At 36.6% G+C, this 16987-nt stretch overlaps 1 protein-coding gene and 1 pseudogene across 1 annotated transcript; both read right to left on the reverse strand.

Moving 5' to 3' along the window:
- Positions 1 to 1737: 1737 nt before the first annotated feature.
- On the reverse strand, positions 1738 to 2963 carry LOC118047403 (BURP domain-containing protein 3-like; annotated as a pseudogene).
- LOC118047405 (BURP domain protein RD22-like) lies at positions 2818 to 7947 on the reverse strand. Its single transcript, XM_073406733.1, has 2 exons — positions 7237 to 7947; positions 2818 to 3516 (listed from the first exon to the last, which is right to left on the reverse strand). Exons 1-2 carry the CDS (start codon positions 7917 to 7919, stop codon positions 3153 to 3155), a joined length of 1047 nt encoding a protein of 348 aa, XP_073262834.1. The 5' UTR covers positions 7920 to 7947; the 3' UTR covers positions 2818 to 3152.
- Between the last annotated feature and the right edge of the window lie 9040 nt (positions 7948 to 16987).

Genomic DNA, 16987 nt, shown 5'->3' on the forward strand with positions numbered 1-16987 from the left:
AAAAGAAGAAATTAATGTTAAAACTAACTTCTCAAAATAAATGTTTATCCATCTGTATTTTAAGAAACCTTTGAAAGAATAAGATGAAGGTGATGAGAGTAATATAAAAAATAAAATGGATTGAATTTTATCTTTTCTAGATATGTAAATTTAATTTATTTGTCAATGTAATTTAAATTAAATATTATAATTAAATTTACTTACACTAGCGAATTGATTCCAAACAGTTTACAATTAAATATATTTGTGTTTTTAACCAAATAACTTAAAATTGTTAGGTAAAATTCTAATAATAATTTTATATTATTTTATAACACATCAACTTAAGGGAAAGTCTTTTTGGTCTAAAACTCGTATAAACTTACATTATTTTATGTTTAATTTTTATCATAAAAAATAGAGGTATAGTGAGATTCAAACTCGTGACAAATTATTCATCAAAATTATAATATGATATAATAAAAATATTTTCACATAACTTAACTTATTAACTTAGATTCCCACTATAGTTTTATATTACTAACCGAACCTAATAAAATATTGTTCAAGGAGAATAATTATAAATATCTTAACTAAATTATAGCAAATTCATGTGTAACATACAGAAGCATCCATCATTCCAAGCATGGAAAATAATATTTAAAATGATGGGTAAAATTAAACCTTTTGTATTCATCATTGTTTTAGTTTTTTTTACTGAAAACCACCATGATGTGAGGCACAAAAGGGAATAACCAAATGCTATCACAAGTACTTCCCATCTTGCAAGTTGCTTGGTGGGACAAACAAGGACTTGTGATGTCGTCGCTTGTTCTATGCACCAATAATGTTATAATTATCTTTTACAAATGTGTCTTTAGGCATGTGAGTATATGCGGAAAGAATCAAGCAATTCTGCCGATGGATCCCACCTTTTCTTGGCTTTTCTGCCAAACATAGATTGAAAATGGAAATTTTCCAAACTAATTCAATTGATTTGCATGTTTTGTTTTCTAGTTTGTTGATGATTTGATATGACATAAATTAACGGTGGTTTGAATTTTGTAGTGATTTTAACTTCAATTCATTTTGACAACATAGATAACACTTGGACATGTGATTTTCCCTTCATCTATGATGGAATTTACCTTAAAAAATATGAATGAAAAAACAAGAAAAACTAGATTTTTTACAAAATGGATCAAGCAGAGAGTTTTGTTAGTAAGTAATTCTTTTCTAATAGTTTGCTCTCAGAATAGAGAATGTAACTTCTTAAATAACTATTAAATCGAATTTTACAGGATAATAATAATCAAAATCCTAATTCGAATAGAAAAATAACATAAAACCTGAGAGTACACAAGATAGGTTCTCTGGGTCTCCTCCGGGAACCCGCGGAAACAAACCCAGTCCTGATGAACAGGAACAAAGGCCAGCTTTGAAGTCCTGTTTTACCCCCTCAATTCATACAGGATCACATGTAAGAAGCACACACATCATCCAAAATGTCCCATCTCTTAGCATTTTAGTTACTTCACAGCGAAAAAAAAAAACTTGGACACAGATGGGATAACGCAGCAAGCCAGCAACTGGCAAAAACACAGAAGAATGTTCTGGTGAAAGAGCTACCAGTACCTAGAAAATAGGACTAGCAAGGTTTTCAATATATAATTCAAAGCCTGTTAAAGCAGGTTTTTCAGGATCTTTTTGTCAAGCTAAACGTTGCAAACACCAACAACTACGACAAATGGGGGGGGGGGCGGGGTGACAACAGGTTAGGAAGTACAAATCACTACAAACTAAATATTAATCAAGGTCCCTTGCCTATAAATACCAAGCTTTGATCTATGGCCATGGAGTCTTTTCTTGATCCTTTGTTGGAACCTGAGAAAGACTGTCAGTAACCACAAAAATGTCAAACTCCCGGTCCTGGATTAGTTTAGAGAAGTTCAAACGCCAGATGCTCTGGAATCCAAGCTGATGATTTGAGGGGCAAACTGTTGCAGCTTTCACTTTTGCGACATCAGCACCCATGGATCTTTTTGTTTCGAGTAAAAGGCATTAGTGCACTGCGTATGCGTATGGGTATCTCATCTAATGAAACACAATTGCTTTATGTTTTCCAATCATTTTCCCTTTTTTTCTGAAACAGTATACTCTTGCTTCTTGCTTGGTTCAGTCGATAGCACCCGATCATTATTGCCAAGACTTTCAACACTAAATCAATCAATGACTCAAGAGATTTTGCACATTATTTGTCTTCTCATTCCATGTTCGGCTCCTCCTATTTCATCTCTGATAACCTGAGCTTCTTTTGAGGTGACTTTTAGTGGAAACTACTTCAAAATCTCTGGTATTTTTGTCACTCGAAAATGGTATGGACTCTGCGACTTGACGAGGCAAGAAACTAACTTTGGTTCCTCTATTAGTAAAAAGAAATGTCATCTTCTTGCCAGGGTGGAGGTCGTTGTACTGGTAGAATATCGTTGAGGCTGGGTTTTTTTTATGGTTATCTTGTATCAGGATGAAGTTGATGGCAGTCCCCTGTGAAACAATATAATCAAATATTTTGTGGTTGCCATGTTTTTTCTACTATATATGGATACATGTTTTTTTTTTTTTTTCTTATAGTTATTGACAGAGGTTTCTTCCATTGATTATGGGAGCACATTTTCTAAGCATAATACCAAATTGCAACTGTACTTCTGAATGTGAATACCTGATAAGGCTGGTTTTTCAGGATCACCTTCTTCTTAAGAAAACCAGGGCTTCCACACTAAAGCAGGGTGAGGGGGTGCATGTGTATGACAAACATAAACAGCTACGACAACAGGGAAGGGACGGAAGTACATACATATTATTAACAGCAACGACGACAGGGAAAGGGACGGAAGTACATGCATATTATAAACAGCAACGACAGCAAGGCAGCAAACTTATTAAAGCCCTCTGCTGATCCATACCAAGCTTTTACCTATGGTCATGGAGTCGCGTGTGTATGACAAACATAAACAGCGACGACAACAGGGAAGGGACGGAAGTACATACATATTATAAACAGCGACGACAACAGGGAAAGGGACGGAAGTACATGCATACTATAAGCAGCAACGACAGCAAGGAAGCAACTTATTAAAGCCCTCTGCTGATCAATACCAAGCTTTTACCTATGGTCATGGAGTCATTATTTTATCCTTCTTTGGCACCCAAACGAGAGTATCACTATCTAGAAAGTGACAAACAGCAGGTCCTGGCTTAATTTTGAGAACTTGAAACGCCATATGGTCTGGACTCCAAGCTGATGTGTTGAGGTGGCAAACCGTTACAGCTTTCACTTTTGTGCCATCAGCACCCACTAATGGAACCTCATCAACCTCTGTGTCTGCGATTACATGGCAATAGTGCACTGCATAAGGATATCTCATCTTGTGACACACTGCTGCTTTATGATCTCCAATCATTTTCACTGCGGCTGAAACCGTATACTCTTGCTTCTTGCCTGCTTCGGTCGAGAGTACCCGAACATTTTGGCCGAGCCTTTCAACACTAAAATCAATTAATGACTCAATTAGACGACACACCACCTGATATTTTTCTCTCTCCTCCCGTATCTGGTATCCATTCTTGTTTAAATGCTCATGCACACACTAATCTTTCTCTTTCTCATGCACCTTGGATCATCGATACAGGAGCCACAGACCCGATACTCTTTGTGAAACCGTATGGGAGAATCTGCTGTATTTACAATTCTTGTTACAGCTGCCAGAGTGGCAGGCGGCTGGTGTGCTATTGTTGTAACGTCCTGCATGACATGCTTGGTGCTGGCTGAGTGGCATGCATTTGGTGTGTCGTCTAATATGATTTTAGTGTTGAAAGGCTCGGCCAAAATGTTCGGGTACTCTCGACCGAAGCAGGCAAGAAGCAAGAGTATACGGTTTCAGCCGCAGTGAAAATGATTGGAGATCATAAAGCAGCAGTGTGTCACAAGATGAGATATCCTTATGCAGTGCACTATTGCCATGTAATCGCACACCCGATACAATTCATCTAAACAAATTACTTCCGAATTGTGGCATTGTCTAGGCCATCCATCTTTTCCTGTTTTGTCTTCAATCACAGATCCTGTAGTAAAAACCAATATTTCTGTTACCAATGAAAAACCTTGTTGTATTTGTCCCTTAACAAAACTTCATCGCTTACCTTTTTCTTATAGCTCTCACCGTGCATCACAACCTTTTGAGATTGTGCATTGTGACCTATGGGGACCCTGCTCCATTCCCTCCTATGATGGTTTTAAATATTTTCTCACTTTAGTTGATGGTTTCACCCGCAGTACATGGCTGTATCTTCTTCCCACTAAAGCAGACACTAAATGTAACATTGAATCCTTTGCCAATTTAGTTGACACTCAATTTAATTGTAAAATCAAAATCTTTCGAAGTGATAATGGGGGGGAATTTCACATGAAAGATTTTTTTCATACCAAAGGCATCATTCACCAAACCAGCTGTGTTGAAACACCCCAACAAAACGAGATTGTAGAACGCAAACATTAACACCTTCTCAATGTTGCCCGTGCACTAAGATTTCAAGCCAACCTTCCACTTCAATATTGGAGTGATTGCGTTTTAACAGCCACATATCTCATCAATCGCACTCCTAGCCTCTTACTTAAACACAAGACACCTTTTGAACTTTTATTCAATCAACCTCCCACCTATGCCCATTTAAAGATTTTCGGGTCTCTTTGTTTTGCCTCCACCCTTTCACGACAACGTAAGAAATTTGACCCTCGTAGTCGCATGTGCATATTCCTTGGATATCCTTTTGGCATTAAAGGGTATAAATTACTTGATCTACAATCTCATACCACATTTATCTCTAGAGACGTTGTCTTTCATGAATCCATTTTTCCTTTTCATTCTCTTACACTTCCATCTGACAACATAACTTTTGTGTTCACTAAACCTTTGCCCAACACTCTTGATTTTTCTATTGCTACTCTCAATCCTAATGTTTCTGCTCCTTCTCCTTCTACCGTTATCCTTCAGCCAGCAACTGCTGATTCTGTCATCCCCATGTCAAACACCACACCTGCCCTTGTCCCTCTTTCTGAATCTACCCTTCGCCGGTCTACTAGGATCAGACGAGCACCACAATATTTGCAGGATTTTCATCACCAGGCCTCCCTCGCTATGCCTTCTCAGTCACTGTCCAAGTGTTCCCTGTCTCCATGCACACTGATCCTACTACTTACAAACAAGCCGTGAAACATCCTGGTTGGTGCAAAGCCATGAGTGATGAATTGCGTGCCTTGGAACATAATCAAACCTGGACTGTTACTGATCTTCCTCATGGCAAGATCACCATTGCTTGTAAATATGTTTACAAGACTAAGTTTCATGCTGATGGCAGTGTTGAGCGACTAAAGGCTCGGCTCGTCGCCAAAGGTTTTTCGCAGCAAGCTGGAATTGACTATACTGAAACTTTCTCCCTTGTTGCTAAGCTTGTCACCATCAGAGTTCTTCTATCTGTTGCAGCAATAAAGGGCTGGTCCCTTTTCCAATTTGATGTTAATAACGCATTCCTTCATGGTGATCCAGAGGAAGAAATCTACATGCACAAACCTCCTGGTTACTCTATCGGTGGCCCTCATCAAGTCTGCCGGCTCCTTAAGAGTCTATATGGACTCAAGCAAGCTTCCTGCCAATGGTATTCCAAACTTTCCCTATCTCTTATTACTTTTGGTTTTACACAATCTAAAGCTGACTACAGCCTGTTTACTAAAGTGACTGGCACCACATTTCTTGCTTTACTGGTTTATGTTGACGACATTATCGTCACTGGTAATTGTTCCTCTTCCATTGCCTCCCTTAAAACCTTTCTGCATAGCCAATTCCAAATTAAAGACCTTGGATGCTTACGGTATTTCCTCGGCCTTGAAGTTGCTAGATCTCCGACCGGTATTCATCTCTGCCAAAGAAAGTATGCTCTTGACATCTTGGCTGATTCAGGTACCTTGGCCAGCAAACCTCTCAAATTGCCCCTTGAACAAAACTTCAAGCTCAGCAAGACTTCTAGGGTTCCATTACCTGATCTTAGCACCTATCGCCGCCTCATTGGCCGTCTTTTATACCTCACCATCACCAGACCCGATATTTGTTATCCTGTTCAGATTCTCAGTCAGTATATGGACAATCCCACGACTACACATCTCGCCACAGCTCACCGAATCCTTCGTTACATTAAGTCTGCACCTGGTCAGGGCATTCTATTGTCTTCTTCTTCACAGATTCAACTCAGAGCTTTTTATGACTCTGATTGGGCCTCTTGTCCTGATACTAGGCGGTCCGTCACGGGTTACTGCATCTTCCTTGGCAACTCCCTTATTTCCTGGAAATCCAAGAAACAATCCATCGTATCACGTTCATCAGCTGAGGCAGAATACAGGTCTATGGCTTCCACCTGTTCAGAACTAACTTGGCTTCGTTATGTCCTTCAGGACCTTCGTGTATCTCATCCTCAAGCAGCCCAGCTTTACTGTGACAATCAGGCTGCCTTGCACATTGCTGCCAACCCGGTTTTCCATGAACGAACAAAACATATCGAATTGGATTGTCATGCCATTCGTGACAAGATACAAGATGGCAGCATTACAACTACTCATGTTGCCTCTCGGTGTCAACTCGCAGACATCTTTACCAAAGCTATTCCTTCTTCTCTTTTTATGACACACTTATTCAATATGGGAATAGTTAATCTTTATTCTCCATCTTGTGGGGGGTATTAGACGACACACTAAATGCATGCCACTCAGCCAGCACCAAGCATGTCATGCAGGACGTTACAACAATTGCACACCAGCCGCCTGCCACTCTGGCAGCTGTAACAAGAATTGTAAATACAGCAGATTCTCCCATTCTGTTATAAATGTATAGAACGCTTTAGTGTGTTAAGAAGTTGTTAGATTAAGCATTATATAAATACAGCAGTGCATAATGTAAAGAGGTAAGACAGTGAATTATTTTGAAATACACAGTGAAGATTTCGTCCTTCATGTAAATTCTCTCTTTCTTCATCATTTCACATCTTCTTGAATTAATTACAATTACATGGCAATAGTGCACTGCATAAGGATATCTCATCTAGTGACACACTGCTGCTTTATGATCTCCAATCATTTTCACTGCGGCTGAAACCGTATACTCTTGCTTCTTGCCTGCTTCGGTCGAGAGTACCCGAACATTTTGGCCGAGCCTTTCAACACTAAAATCAATTAATGACTCTAGAGATGTAGCACAATATTTGTCTTCTCCTTCCATGTTTGGCTCCTCGCATCCTCCTATTTCTTCTCTGATAACCTGAGCCTCTTTTGAGTTGACTTCTAGTGCAAAGTACTTCAAAATCTCTGGTATTTTGTCACTTGAAAATGGTATAGACTCTGCGACTTGACGAGGCAAGAAACTAACCTTGGTTGCACTCTCCGTAAAAAGAACTTTCATTTTTTTACCTGGATGGAGATCGTCGTACTGGTAGAATATCGTTGAGTCAGGGAGGGCAGAGTTTAGGGATTTTTTGTCGCCTCTTTTATATTTTATCCTATAAAGTACTCTATAGGATCTTAGGGTAGGAATAAAACTTACGTTTTCATTAGCGAATTCTCTGGTGATTGAAGGATAATGACCAGGTTGTAGAAGATATCTCAGGGATTTTGGCAATGGAGTGTTGGGCAACCTTGAGTACCAATACTTCTCAGTAGGTGGAGAAATATCGCTAGGGAGGAAGGTGGCAACTTTCTTTGGAAAAGGGACATTGTCAGCAGCCACAGCCACTGTCGTGTGGGTTACACCGATGGTGTTAGCAGCGGTGGAGCAGGTAATGAAGAGGGAGAGAGTAAGAAAGAAGAGGAGGAGCAGTGCACAAGAATTGGCTAGAGACATTTTTTTGAAGATAATGAAGAAGTGAGCAAACACTTTAACAAGTACTCGCCATCTTGCAAGTTGCTTTGTGGGACAAACAAACAAGGACTTGTGATGTCGTCGCTTGTTCTATGCACCAATAATGTTATAATTATCTTTTACAAATGTGCCTTTAGGCATGTGAGTAAAAGCGGGAAGAATCAAGCAATTCTGCCGATGGATCCCACCTTTTCTTGGCTTTTCTGCCAAACATAGATTGAAAATGGGAAATTTCCAAAATAATTCATTTGATTTGCATGTTTTGTGTTCTGGTGAGGGAGCTACCAGTACCTAGAAAATAGCACTAGCAAGGTTTTCAATAGATGATTCAAAGCCTGTTAAGGCAGCTTTTTCAGCCTTTTCAGTATCTTTTTGTTAAGCTAAACGTTGCAAACACAAACAACTGCGACAATAGAGGGGGCGTGACAACAGGTTAGGAAGTACAAAACACTACAAACTAAATATTAATCAAGGTCCCTTGCCTATAAAGACCAAGCTTTGATCTATGGTCATGGAGTCCTTTCTTGATCCTTTGTTGGAACCCGAAAAAGACTATCAGTAACCACAAAAATGTCAAACACCCGGGCCTGGCTTAGTTTAGAGAAGTTCAAATGCCAGATGTTCTGGAGTCCAAGCTGATGAGTTGAGTGGCAAACTGTTGCAGCTTTCACTTTTGCGCCATCAGCACCTACTAGTGGAAAGTAAATCCCATTAGTGGGTGCTGAAGTCGCACCCACTAGTGTCTTCATAAATGAATAAAGAAAGAAAAGATGTATATCCCATATAGGTGAAGGAATAAATCATATATATATTGTTCCTTAAATGGTGGTTACAGAAGGCAGAAAACGAGCTGTAATGACAGCTGGTATAACTGTAAAACAGCTATGACAAGTTTCTAGAACTAGCATTTATAACGATATAACAAATCAGTAATTATAAATTCAATAATATCAATTTAGGTAAATCACGTAACAAACTCTTCTAGCCCTGGTTTATCATCCCCTCTCAAGTGAAAGGGTTTGGAAATGAATTTTGAGGAACAAGAACCTTAAACTTATAAGGTGCTTAGTTAATAGATTTGCTGGCTGCTCTTCAGTAATAACAAAATGCAGTTGTATCTTTTATCTTGTAACTTGATCTCAGATGAAGTGAAGATCGATTTCTATGTGCTTTGTTCTAACATGAAACACATAGTTCTCAAGAAGATTGCTTCAAAAGTTGTTAAAGAAGGAACTGTTAAAGATTTTTCTGTTTCTATTATTTCTAATTCTCAAGCAAATAATGAGCTATTGTCTGAGCTATTGTCCTAGTCTCTAGGAGTTAGTTAATCTGTTATCATGTTAACATATCACAGCATGATTTAATACTAGAAGTTTGCAGTTCTATTTTTCTTAGTTTGAATATATATGTGTAACGATTGCAATGAAAGTATGCAATCAGATTATTCATTCAATTTGAAATAAATTCAAACACAATCTTTGCTGCCTCTTCTCTTCTTCATATCTTTATTTCTTCTCATAAACATTTCTATTTTAAATACTTTCAATTCGTATAGAGCAATTTATCTTAAAGGGACTAATAATGGAGGCAGAAACAAGTTTCTCTCATATTTCTTCTCGCATCTTTAATGGAGAAAATTATCAACTCTGGGCAGTAAAAATGGACATTTATTTGGAGGCTTTGGATCTTTGGGAAGCCGTTGAAGAAGATTATGAAGTTCTTCCTTTACCAAATAATCCAATAGTAACTCAGATAAAAAATCATAAAGAGAGAAAAACAAGGAAATCAAAAGCAAAAGCTTGTTTGTTTGCTGATGTTTCCACAACAATCTTCACCAGAATTATATCTCTTAAATCAGCGAAAGATGTTTGGGATTATTTGAAAGAGTATGCAGGAGATGAAAGAATTCATGGTATGCAAAGTCTTAATTTGATAAGAGAATTTGAAATGCAAAAAATGAAGGATTCTGAGACCATCAAAATGTATTCAGACAAATTGCTTGGATTTGTTAATAAGGTAAGGTTACTTGGCACAAATTTCTCTGATTGCAGAATTGTATAGAAAACTCTAGTAACTATGCCTGAAAGATATGAAGCATCTTTAACCACCTTGGAAAATACAAAGGATTTGTTCAAGATTACCTTGGTAGAATTGATAAATGCCTTGCAAGGTCAAGAGCAACGGAGACTTATTAAGCAAGATCATGTTACTAAAAGAGCTACTACACTTTGATATTGAGTAACATTTTCCATGAATTACCATCAAACTTGGACAAATTCTGCCCAACAACATCATGTGTTTTATTGGTTTGGTATCAAATCTGAAACATATTTGGTTTGGCTCAAATTTATAGAGCCTTCATTGTAAGAGATCTCTATACCTAGAAAGTAGGATAACTGCTCCAAGTCTCTTAAGGCAAAAACAAAGTCAAACTTAGCAATAAGTGAAGAAATCTGTGTTGATTATACCATCAACATATACAAGGACTATTAAAGTTGTGGATTCACCAAAGTGTAGAAACATAAAACTATTAGTCCTAGAATTGTTGAATCCCCACTATAGAAGAGCATAACTGAGTCTTTGAAACAAAGCTCTTGATGTTTATTTCACACCATATAAAGCCTTTTTCAATCTACACACTTTGATTGGGAATTTATTGTCAACATATCCAAGAGTTTGAGACACATATACCTGCTTTTCTAACTCACCATTTAGGAAAGCATTATGAACATCAAGCTGTCAAATTTCACACTTAAAACTAAGAGCAACAATAGTATGATTTGAATCGTTGCAACCTTAACAATTGGACTAAAGGTCCTAAAATAATCGAGACTATGAGTCTGGTTATACCCTTTAGCCACAAGTCTGGCTTTATACCTCTCTATGCTTCCATCTCGCTTGTGTTGTAGCTTGTACATCCACTTACAGCCTATTATATTAACATTAGAAAGCTATTCAATAAGATCCCAAGTGTGGTTTCGATGAAGAGTAGTAATCTCTAGATTTATAGCTTGAGTTTAGTTTAAATCTTTAAAGGCTTGTTTGAGAGTGTATGGTTTTGAGATCTTTATAGCAGAGAGATCAAGAATGGTCTTTTTCCTAGTTATACCACGCATTAATTTTGTTGTCATGAGTGGAGCTGGAGGAGAAGAGGGAGCCTGAGCCTTATGAATTGAATCGAGTAAGGTACTAGAGGTAGGTGTAGTTGCAGAACTACTCATAGAATTTGAATTGTCACTCATGAAAGTGAAAGAAGATGGTGGTGATTTGTGTCTGCCATTAAAACAAAAAGGTAAAGAAGTAGAGGAAGTTATAATGGTTGGAGTGAAAATTGTTGTTAAAGTATCATTGGTTGGGGAAGGAGAATGAGTTTTATTTAAGGGAAATTAAGTTTCATGAAAGACAATATGAGGTGTAACATAGACTCATCCAGTCAGAAAATCAAGACACAAATATCCTTTGTTATTAAAGTTATAGCTAAGAAAAATACGTTGAACAGATTGATACTGCAACTTGTGATTATTGTAAGGATGAATGAATAGGTAACACAAGCACCCAAACACTCTAAAAGACTTGTAATCAAGAATTTTTGAAAAAGAGTGAAATAGGATGAGTCATGTTTGAGTGCGTTGCTTGGCATTCTGTTTATGAGAAAGGTTGTTGTATGAAAGACATATTGCTAGAATTTCATTAGTACGGAATCACAAGCTAACAAGGCCAACCTAGATTCAACAACATGCACATGCTTCCTCTAAAATCTCCTATTCCAAGCTAAGATGTAAGGGCAAGAAAAGCGATGAAGTATGCCAGATTGCTGAAGAAAAGCCATAAAGGACCTGAACTCGCCATCATTATCTAGAAATAAGATGAAATATAACATTCTCATTCATTTACTGCAAATTGTTTCATCTCTTATTTCCAACTTCCATTCAAGATTCCATTAAAATCAACCACAATTGTCTCACCTACACATTACTAATACCCTACAAATACTTAAAATCACAACATCACACATAATACAATAACACCAATTTTGTGTATAATAATAAAAACATATAAAATAAATATTTCATTGTCATTCAATAATAAATTAACATCATTTTCAATACATTAAAGTTAATTTCATTCAAAAATATTTCATTATAGTTAATAGCATTAAACATTCTTGTAGTGCAAATTAATCAGAATTGCCTTCTTCTTCTTCTTCTTTAATTTCATTGTCATCATCTTGATCGTAATATTCTATATCGGTTTTGTCATTATCATCTTCTTTATCAACTTGTGTATGTTTGTTGGTTCCCAAAACATCATTTAACTCCTCAATATCAACATCATAAAAAATGTTCTTATCAACATGAAAAAATTAAATTTTCTTCTAGATCATTAGACGATGCAACTCAATATGGATCAACTAACTCATCAAGTTAAAAGACATCATTTCCCATAATTAATTCATCATTACCATTCTAAACAACCTAGGCACAATCCTTAGGTTTGGTTTTCACTCAAACAATCCTTTCTAAAGGAAGGAGTGTATATGTAACATGTTTGTAAGCATTGCTTAGCAGGAAAAAAAGACATCATCGACATTGTGAAGTCTAGCCTTTATATTAATTTCAAACAAACCATGATGAGGATCTATTTTGATTCCTTTACTAGTGGTATCATATCAATAACATTGAAATAAAAAAGCTATATTATACTCGATATGATATTGCAATTAAATTACCTTTTCTAACTTCTTACAGTAGTCAACTTTAAACTCATTTGAAGTCGATTTCTTAACACAACCTCCATTATTATATGTATTTCTACCCTCATCATACTCTTCAATATGAAAAAAAAAATTCATTGATGAAATACTCATTATAGCACTTCACCTTTCTTTTAGGATTTAGACTTAGTAAATTCAAAGGAATACTAGCATTCTCTCCCAATTGGTAAATGGGGCACATGAATTATAACCTTTAACAATTAACAAGAAATTTGTAATGAAAATAAATATCCTGAGATATAAGAATAATTAATTAGTCTTTATATGTGTTATGAACCATGTGAAAAATTATTCATCTTGTAATTAAAAGACCTGGGATTCAATCAGCTAAGAGTTTTAGAATAGTAAAAATTGATGATGTTGCCTATAAGAGATTTAATAATCTATCAATTTATAATGGTATAAGAGATAAATTCTCTAAAAGTAACGACATGTTAAGTAAATCACTTCTGCTTATCAAATTAAAAACCAAACACAAATTCATCATATCACGATACCACATCATATAATTTTTCACCCGATGGTAGTGATAGTACAGCATTGCTTTCAACTCTGGTAATAAAGAAGTCCATTATGTTATTTTTATACTTGTTATCTGTTAGCAAAAACCATCAATGGCAATTAAAAAAAATGCTTTAACATGATTTGTTAACATGAAGGCTTTGTTATTTTTATATATTATGGACATGGTAATTTTTCATGAGTGCTGTCGCACCCTCACGGCGGAGCGCGACGACTTTCGATTGAATTTCGTGGTCTTTTGTTTTATTGTGAATAAGGGAGTCGCCACCTAGTATTTTGGTCACTAGGAACCCTAACTGGTCTTTCAGAGATTCTAAAGCAAGGGACTGGTTGCGTAAAGGGAAGGTATTAGCGCCCCTAGTACGCCCTACCTAAGGTAAGCTGCTTGGTGTTTGGTTTGCTCTATAATTGCTATAGTGTTGGTGTTTTCTAATTCCATCAGTTTTCCTAGATTTGATTGAAATAAAATTTAATAGGATAGAAATCCAAGGAGATTCCATGTGCTTCGAAAGCTCATTTTTCCCTTAGTATTTCAAGAGTTTGCGACTCGTAAATCGCAAGGAGGAGGGACAAAAAATTTAGAAATCTAGGGCACTAAAAAAAACCTATATTTTTTAGTATTTTCTACTCTCACGGCTCGTAAACCGTGGAGCACAAAAAAATAAATTGAAATGTCCTCGATTATAATCAAGGCTTTTTTCAAGGATATGTGCGGATTTATTACTCCCAATAATATTTTGGATATTCGTCATTTAAGGATTTCTTTATCCAAATATTAGCGGTGAATAATAGATGAATTCCCCCCAAAATAGGATTTTTATATTTTTTTAGAATATTGGTCAGTACCCTTTGGAGTTTTACAAACATGTTGTAAAATAAAAAAATGCAAGAAAAATAATTTTTTTATTGTGTTTACGAAATCCATGTGAAGACACCTTTTTAAAACTTCCAATATTTTTTATATATAATAAAAAACATTTAAAACATGTTAGGGTATTGGCCGTATACAACACACAAGAAAACATTTTTTGATATATATTTATATTTATCACATTGCGTCAAAAATCGGGTATTCTAAATACTAGATTTCTATTTTTACAATACAAAAAAAAATAAAAAAAAATACACATGCCTTACCCGGTTACTGTTCAAGTGAATTAAATTTCACTTGAACAGTAACAGATGCAAGAATGCATGCAAAAGCTGGGAATAAAAGAACTTACCTGGTCTGCTGGCGATGCCTTTTTTTTAGCCCTCCGTTGTCTGTGTTCGTCTGGCGTTCTCCTTTGTTGCTTGCATCTTTCTCCTTTCTTCTCCTTGTTTGATTCTCTTCTCTTTCTCTTCTTCTCTGTTCTGCTTTCCTTTTCTTAAAAGCTGGCGCCGAGACAGACGAAGACAATAAGTGCTGAAGCTTCTGCGCTCAGCCAATGGTTGCTTTCCTTCTCTGTTCGTTTTCTCTCCTTCTGCTGATGCTTTCTCTCGAGATGACGAGGGAGACAGCGATGAAAACGTGCTATGCTGGTTGAGTTCACGCTCCTGCCTCTGTTTTATTTTTTTTTGCTTTTGACAGTAGCGTTCTGCTTTCTTTTTTCTTTTCGTTCCTCTCCTTTCTGTTTCTGCCTGGCTTCCCTTATCTTTTTTTCCGTCTTTTCTCCCCTGTTTTCTTTTTATCCTCTCTTTTTTCTGCTTTCTTTTTCTTTTCACAGTAACGAACAGAAACTCCTTCTGTTCTCTACGTTTTTACTCCCTGCCTCTCTTGCGTTTTTCTCTTCTGTCTTTGGCTGTTTTTCCTTCTCTTTTCTCTCCGTTTTCTCTTCTTTTTGTGCTCTTTTTTTGTTGCCGTCCTCCTCCTCTTTTTTAGGTCAGCAGAGGCATAGTATATATAGTCTATACACAGCTCTTATTAGGAAAGATTCAATGCATTAATCTAGGATGCAAATCCCAGCTGATTTGCAGCCAAATAATACAAATGAGGAAACTACAATATTCTCATTGATTATGTGCTGATTCTAGTGATTTCTTTCCAACATTAACACATCATCCCAGCCATCTATGTTAGGGATAAAATCCCAGCCATTAGATGATGGTGAGGTTATTCTCTTTATGGAATTTTGCAGTTGCCAAAGGCTGCTGTCTCCTATGAATTATAGCTGCACAAAAACGTGATTTTCCTCATTAGGTGTGGTAGAAATCCCGTCATTTATGATGATCTAGCTCCCTCTCCAGCTTCCAATATCCTTCTTCAATTAAAATCCTCATTTGAGCACTTTTCGATTCAGTCCTTGGTCCAAAAAAAATCCTTCGAATCAGTCCCGCAAACTTAGGTTATATCCTTCTCGCGGTAGAATTTCTACCTTCACATTAGATATTCAAATGGAAATATCTTGAGCTTATAATATCGAAATCAAGTGATTCAAAAGCCCAAATTCATCTACGCATATAGGACTACAACTTTGATGAAGGAGTCGGAGTGAGATAAAATCCTTTTATAGAACAGAATCTAGCAGTAATTTGGTTGGTCAAAAGGGATCTCCGGATCTAACTCAAAAACTGATGAATGCCGAGAATCCTAGTATGACTGAGAGTATGAACTAAGAACAAAAATCACAAAAACTAGGCCAAAAATAGAGTTTTTTTAGTGCAGACTCGGGTCAATATCCTTCTCGTGGTAGAATTCTCTGCCTTCACGCTAGATATTCAAATGGGAACATCTTGAGCCTCTGATATAGAAATCAAGTGATTCAAAAGCTCAAATTCATCTACGCGACTAGGACTACAACTTTGATGAAGGAGTCGAAGTGAGATAAAATCTTTTTACAGAACAGAAACTGGTAGTAATCTAGTTGGTCAAAAAGGTACTTGATCTGACAATGCTGAGCATCAAGGTTGTCAAAAACGCTTTTTTGACACGACACGGAACATACAATTTAAACTCGACTCGTAAAATCGTAAAATCGGAAGTAAAATTTTTATCTAAAAATCGTAAAATCGGAAGTAAAATATTTTAACTAAAATCGTAAAATCGCAAGTAAAATATTTTAAACAATACAAATATCCAAACATATTAAATTATATAATTCAAATAAAAGGCAAGCCTAAGTTAACATGGTAATAAATATATAATCACATATTAATGGTTTGGAGTGGAGCTCCTCTAGCCACCAGATGAAAATGAATTACTGGAGTCGACATTGGAATGCATGTGGTAGAAAAGGGAACAGCTCGTTTTAACTCTAAATGGTTCATTTCAAAGCTTGCACTCTATACCTGGAGAGACTAGATTCAGGGACAGAACAAAAATGCAATAGAAGAAGAAAAGGGAGTTGGACAAGGAGAAGAAATAAGAGGTTGGACTCACTGGGAAGTTTTAAGAGACATTGGACACTGCCCCTGTTAGTACTGGAGGTACCAAATTCTGGTCAAGAAAGAACCTCAAGATACTTTACTTGTCTCAATCAAGAATATCAGTAAACTAAATAACAGATTGATTGAATTGGGGCTACATGGACAGTGACTGCTCAATCAGCATAACTATGAAGATTTCAACCCAATGCTGCCCCAAACTAACCCAACATCATATGCAGCTTCACCATAAAAATAAACTCAAAGCTGGGTGAAGAAAAAGACTTCCCAGTTTACTCATTGTCAGCAACGTATCCAGATCAAAAGATGATCCTAAAGCCAAATGTGAACACAAACAAACAGCTCTAATGCAATCTTGGGCAGGAAAAGAAAAATGCAGGAGCAACAGCTG

Source organism: Populus alba, chromosome 19 (genome assembly GCF_005239225.2).
Source record: "Populus alba chromosome 19, ASM523922v2, whole genome shotgun sequence".
NCBI classification, from domain to species: Eukaryota; Viridiplantae; Streptophyta; class Magnoliopsida; order Malpighiales; family Salicaceae; genus Populus; species Populus alba.

Bases quoted from the DNA above. Each gene is read 5' to 3' on its own strand.
- LOC118047405 (XM_073406733.1), bottom strand. From the start codon at position 7,919: ATGTCTCTAGCCAATTCTTGTGCACTGCTCCTCCTCTTCTTTCTTACT. The intron at 3,517-7,236 runs GCTCGGCCAAAA...TAGTGTTGAAAG, and splicing joins ATTGATTTTAGTGTTGAAAG to GCTCGGCCAAAATGTTCGGG.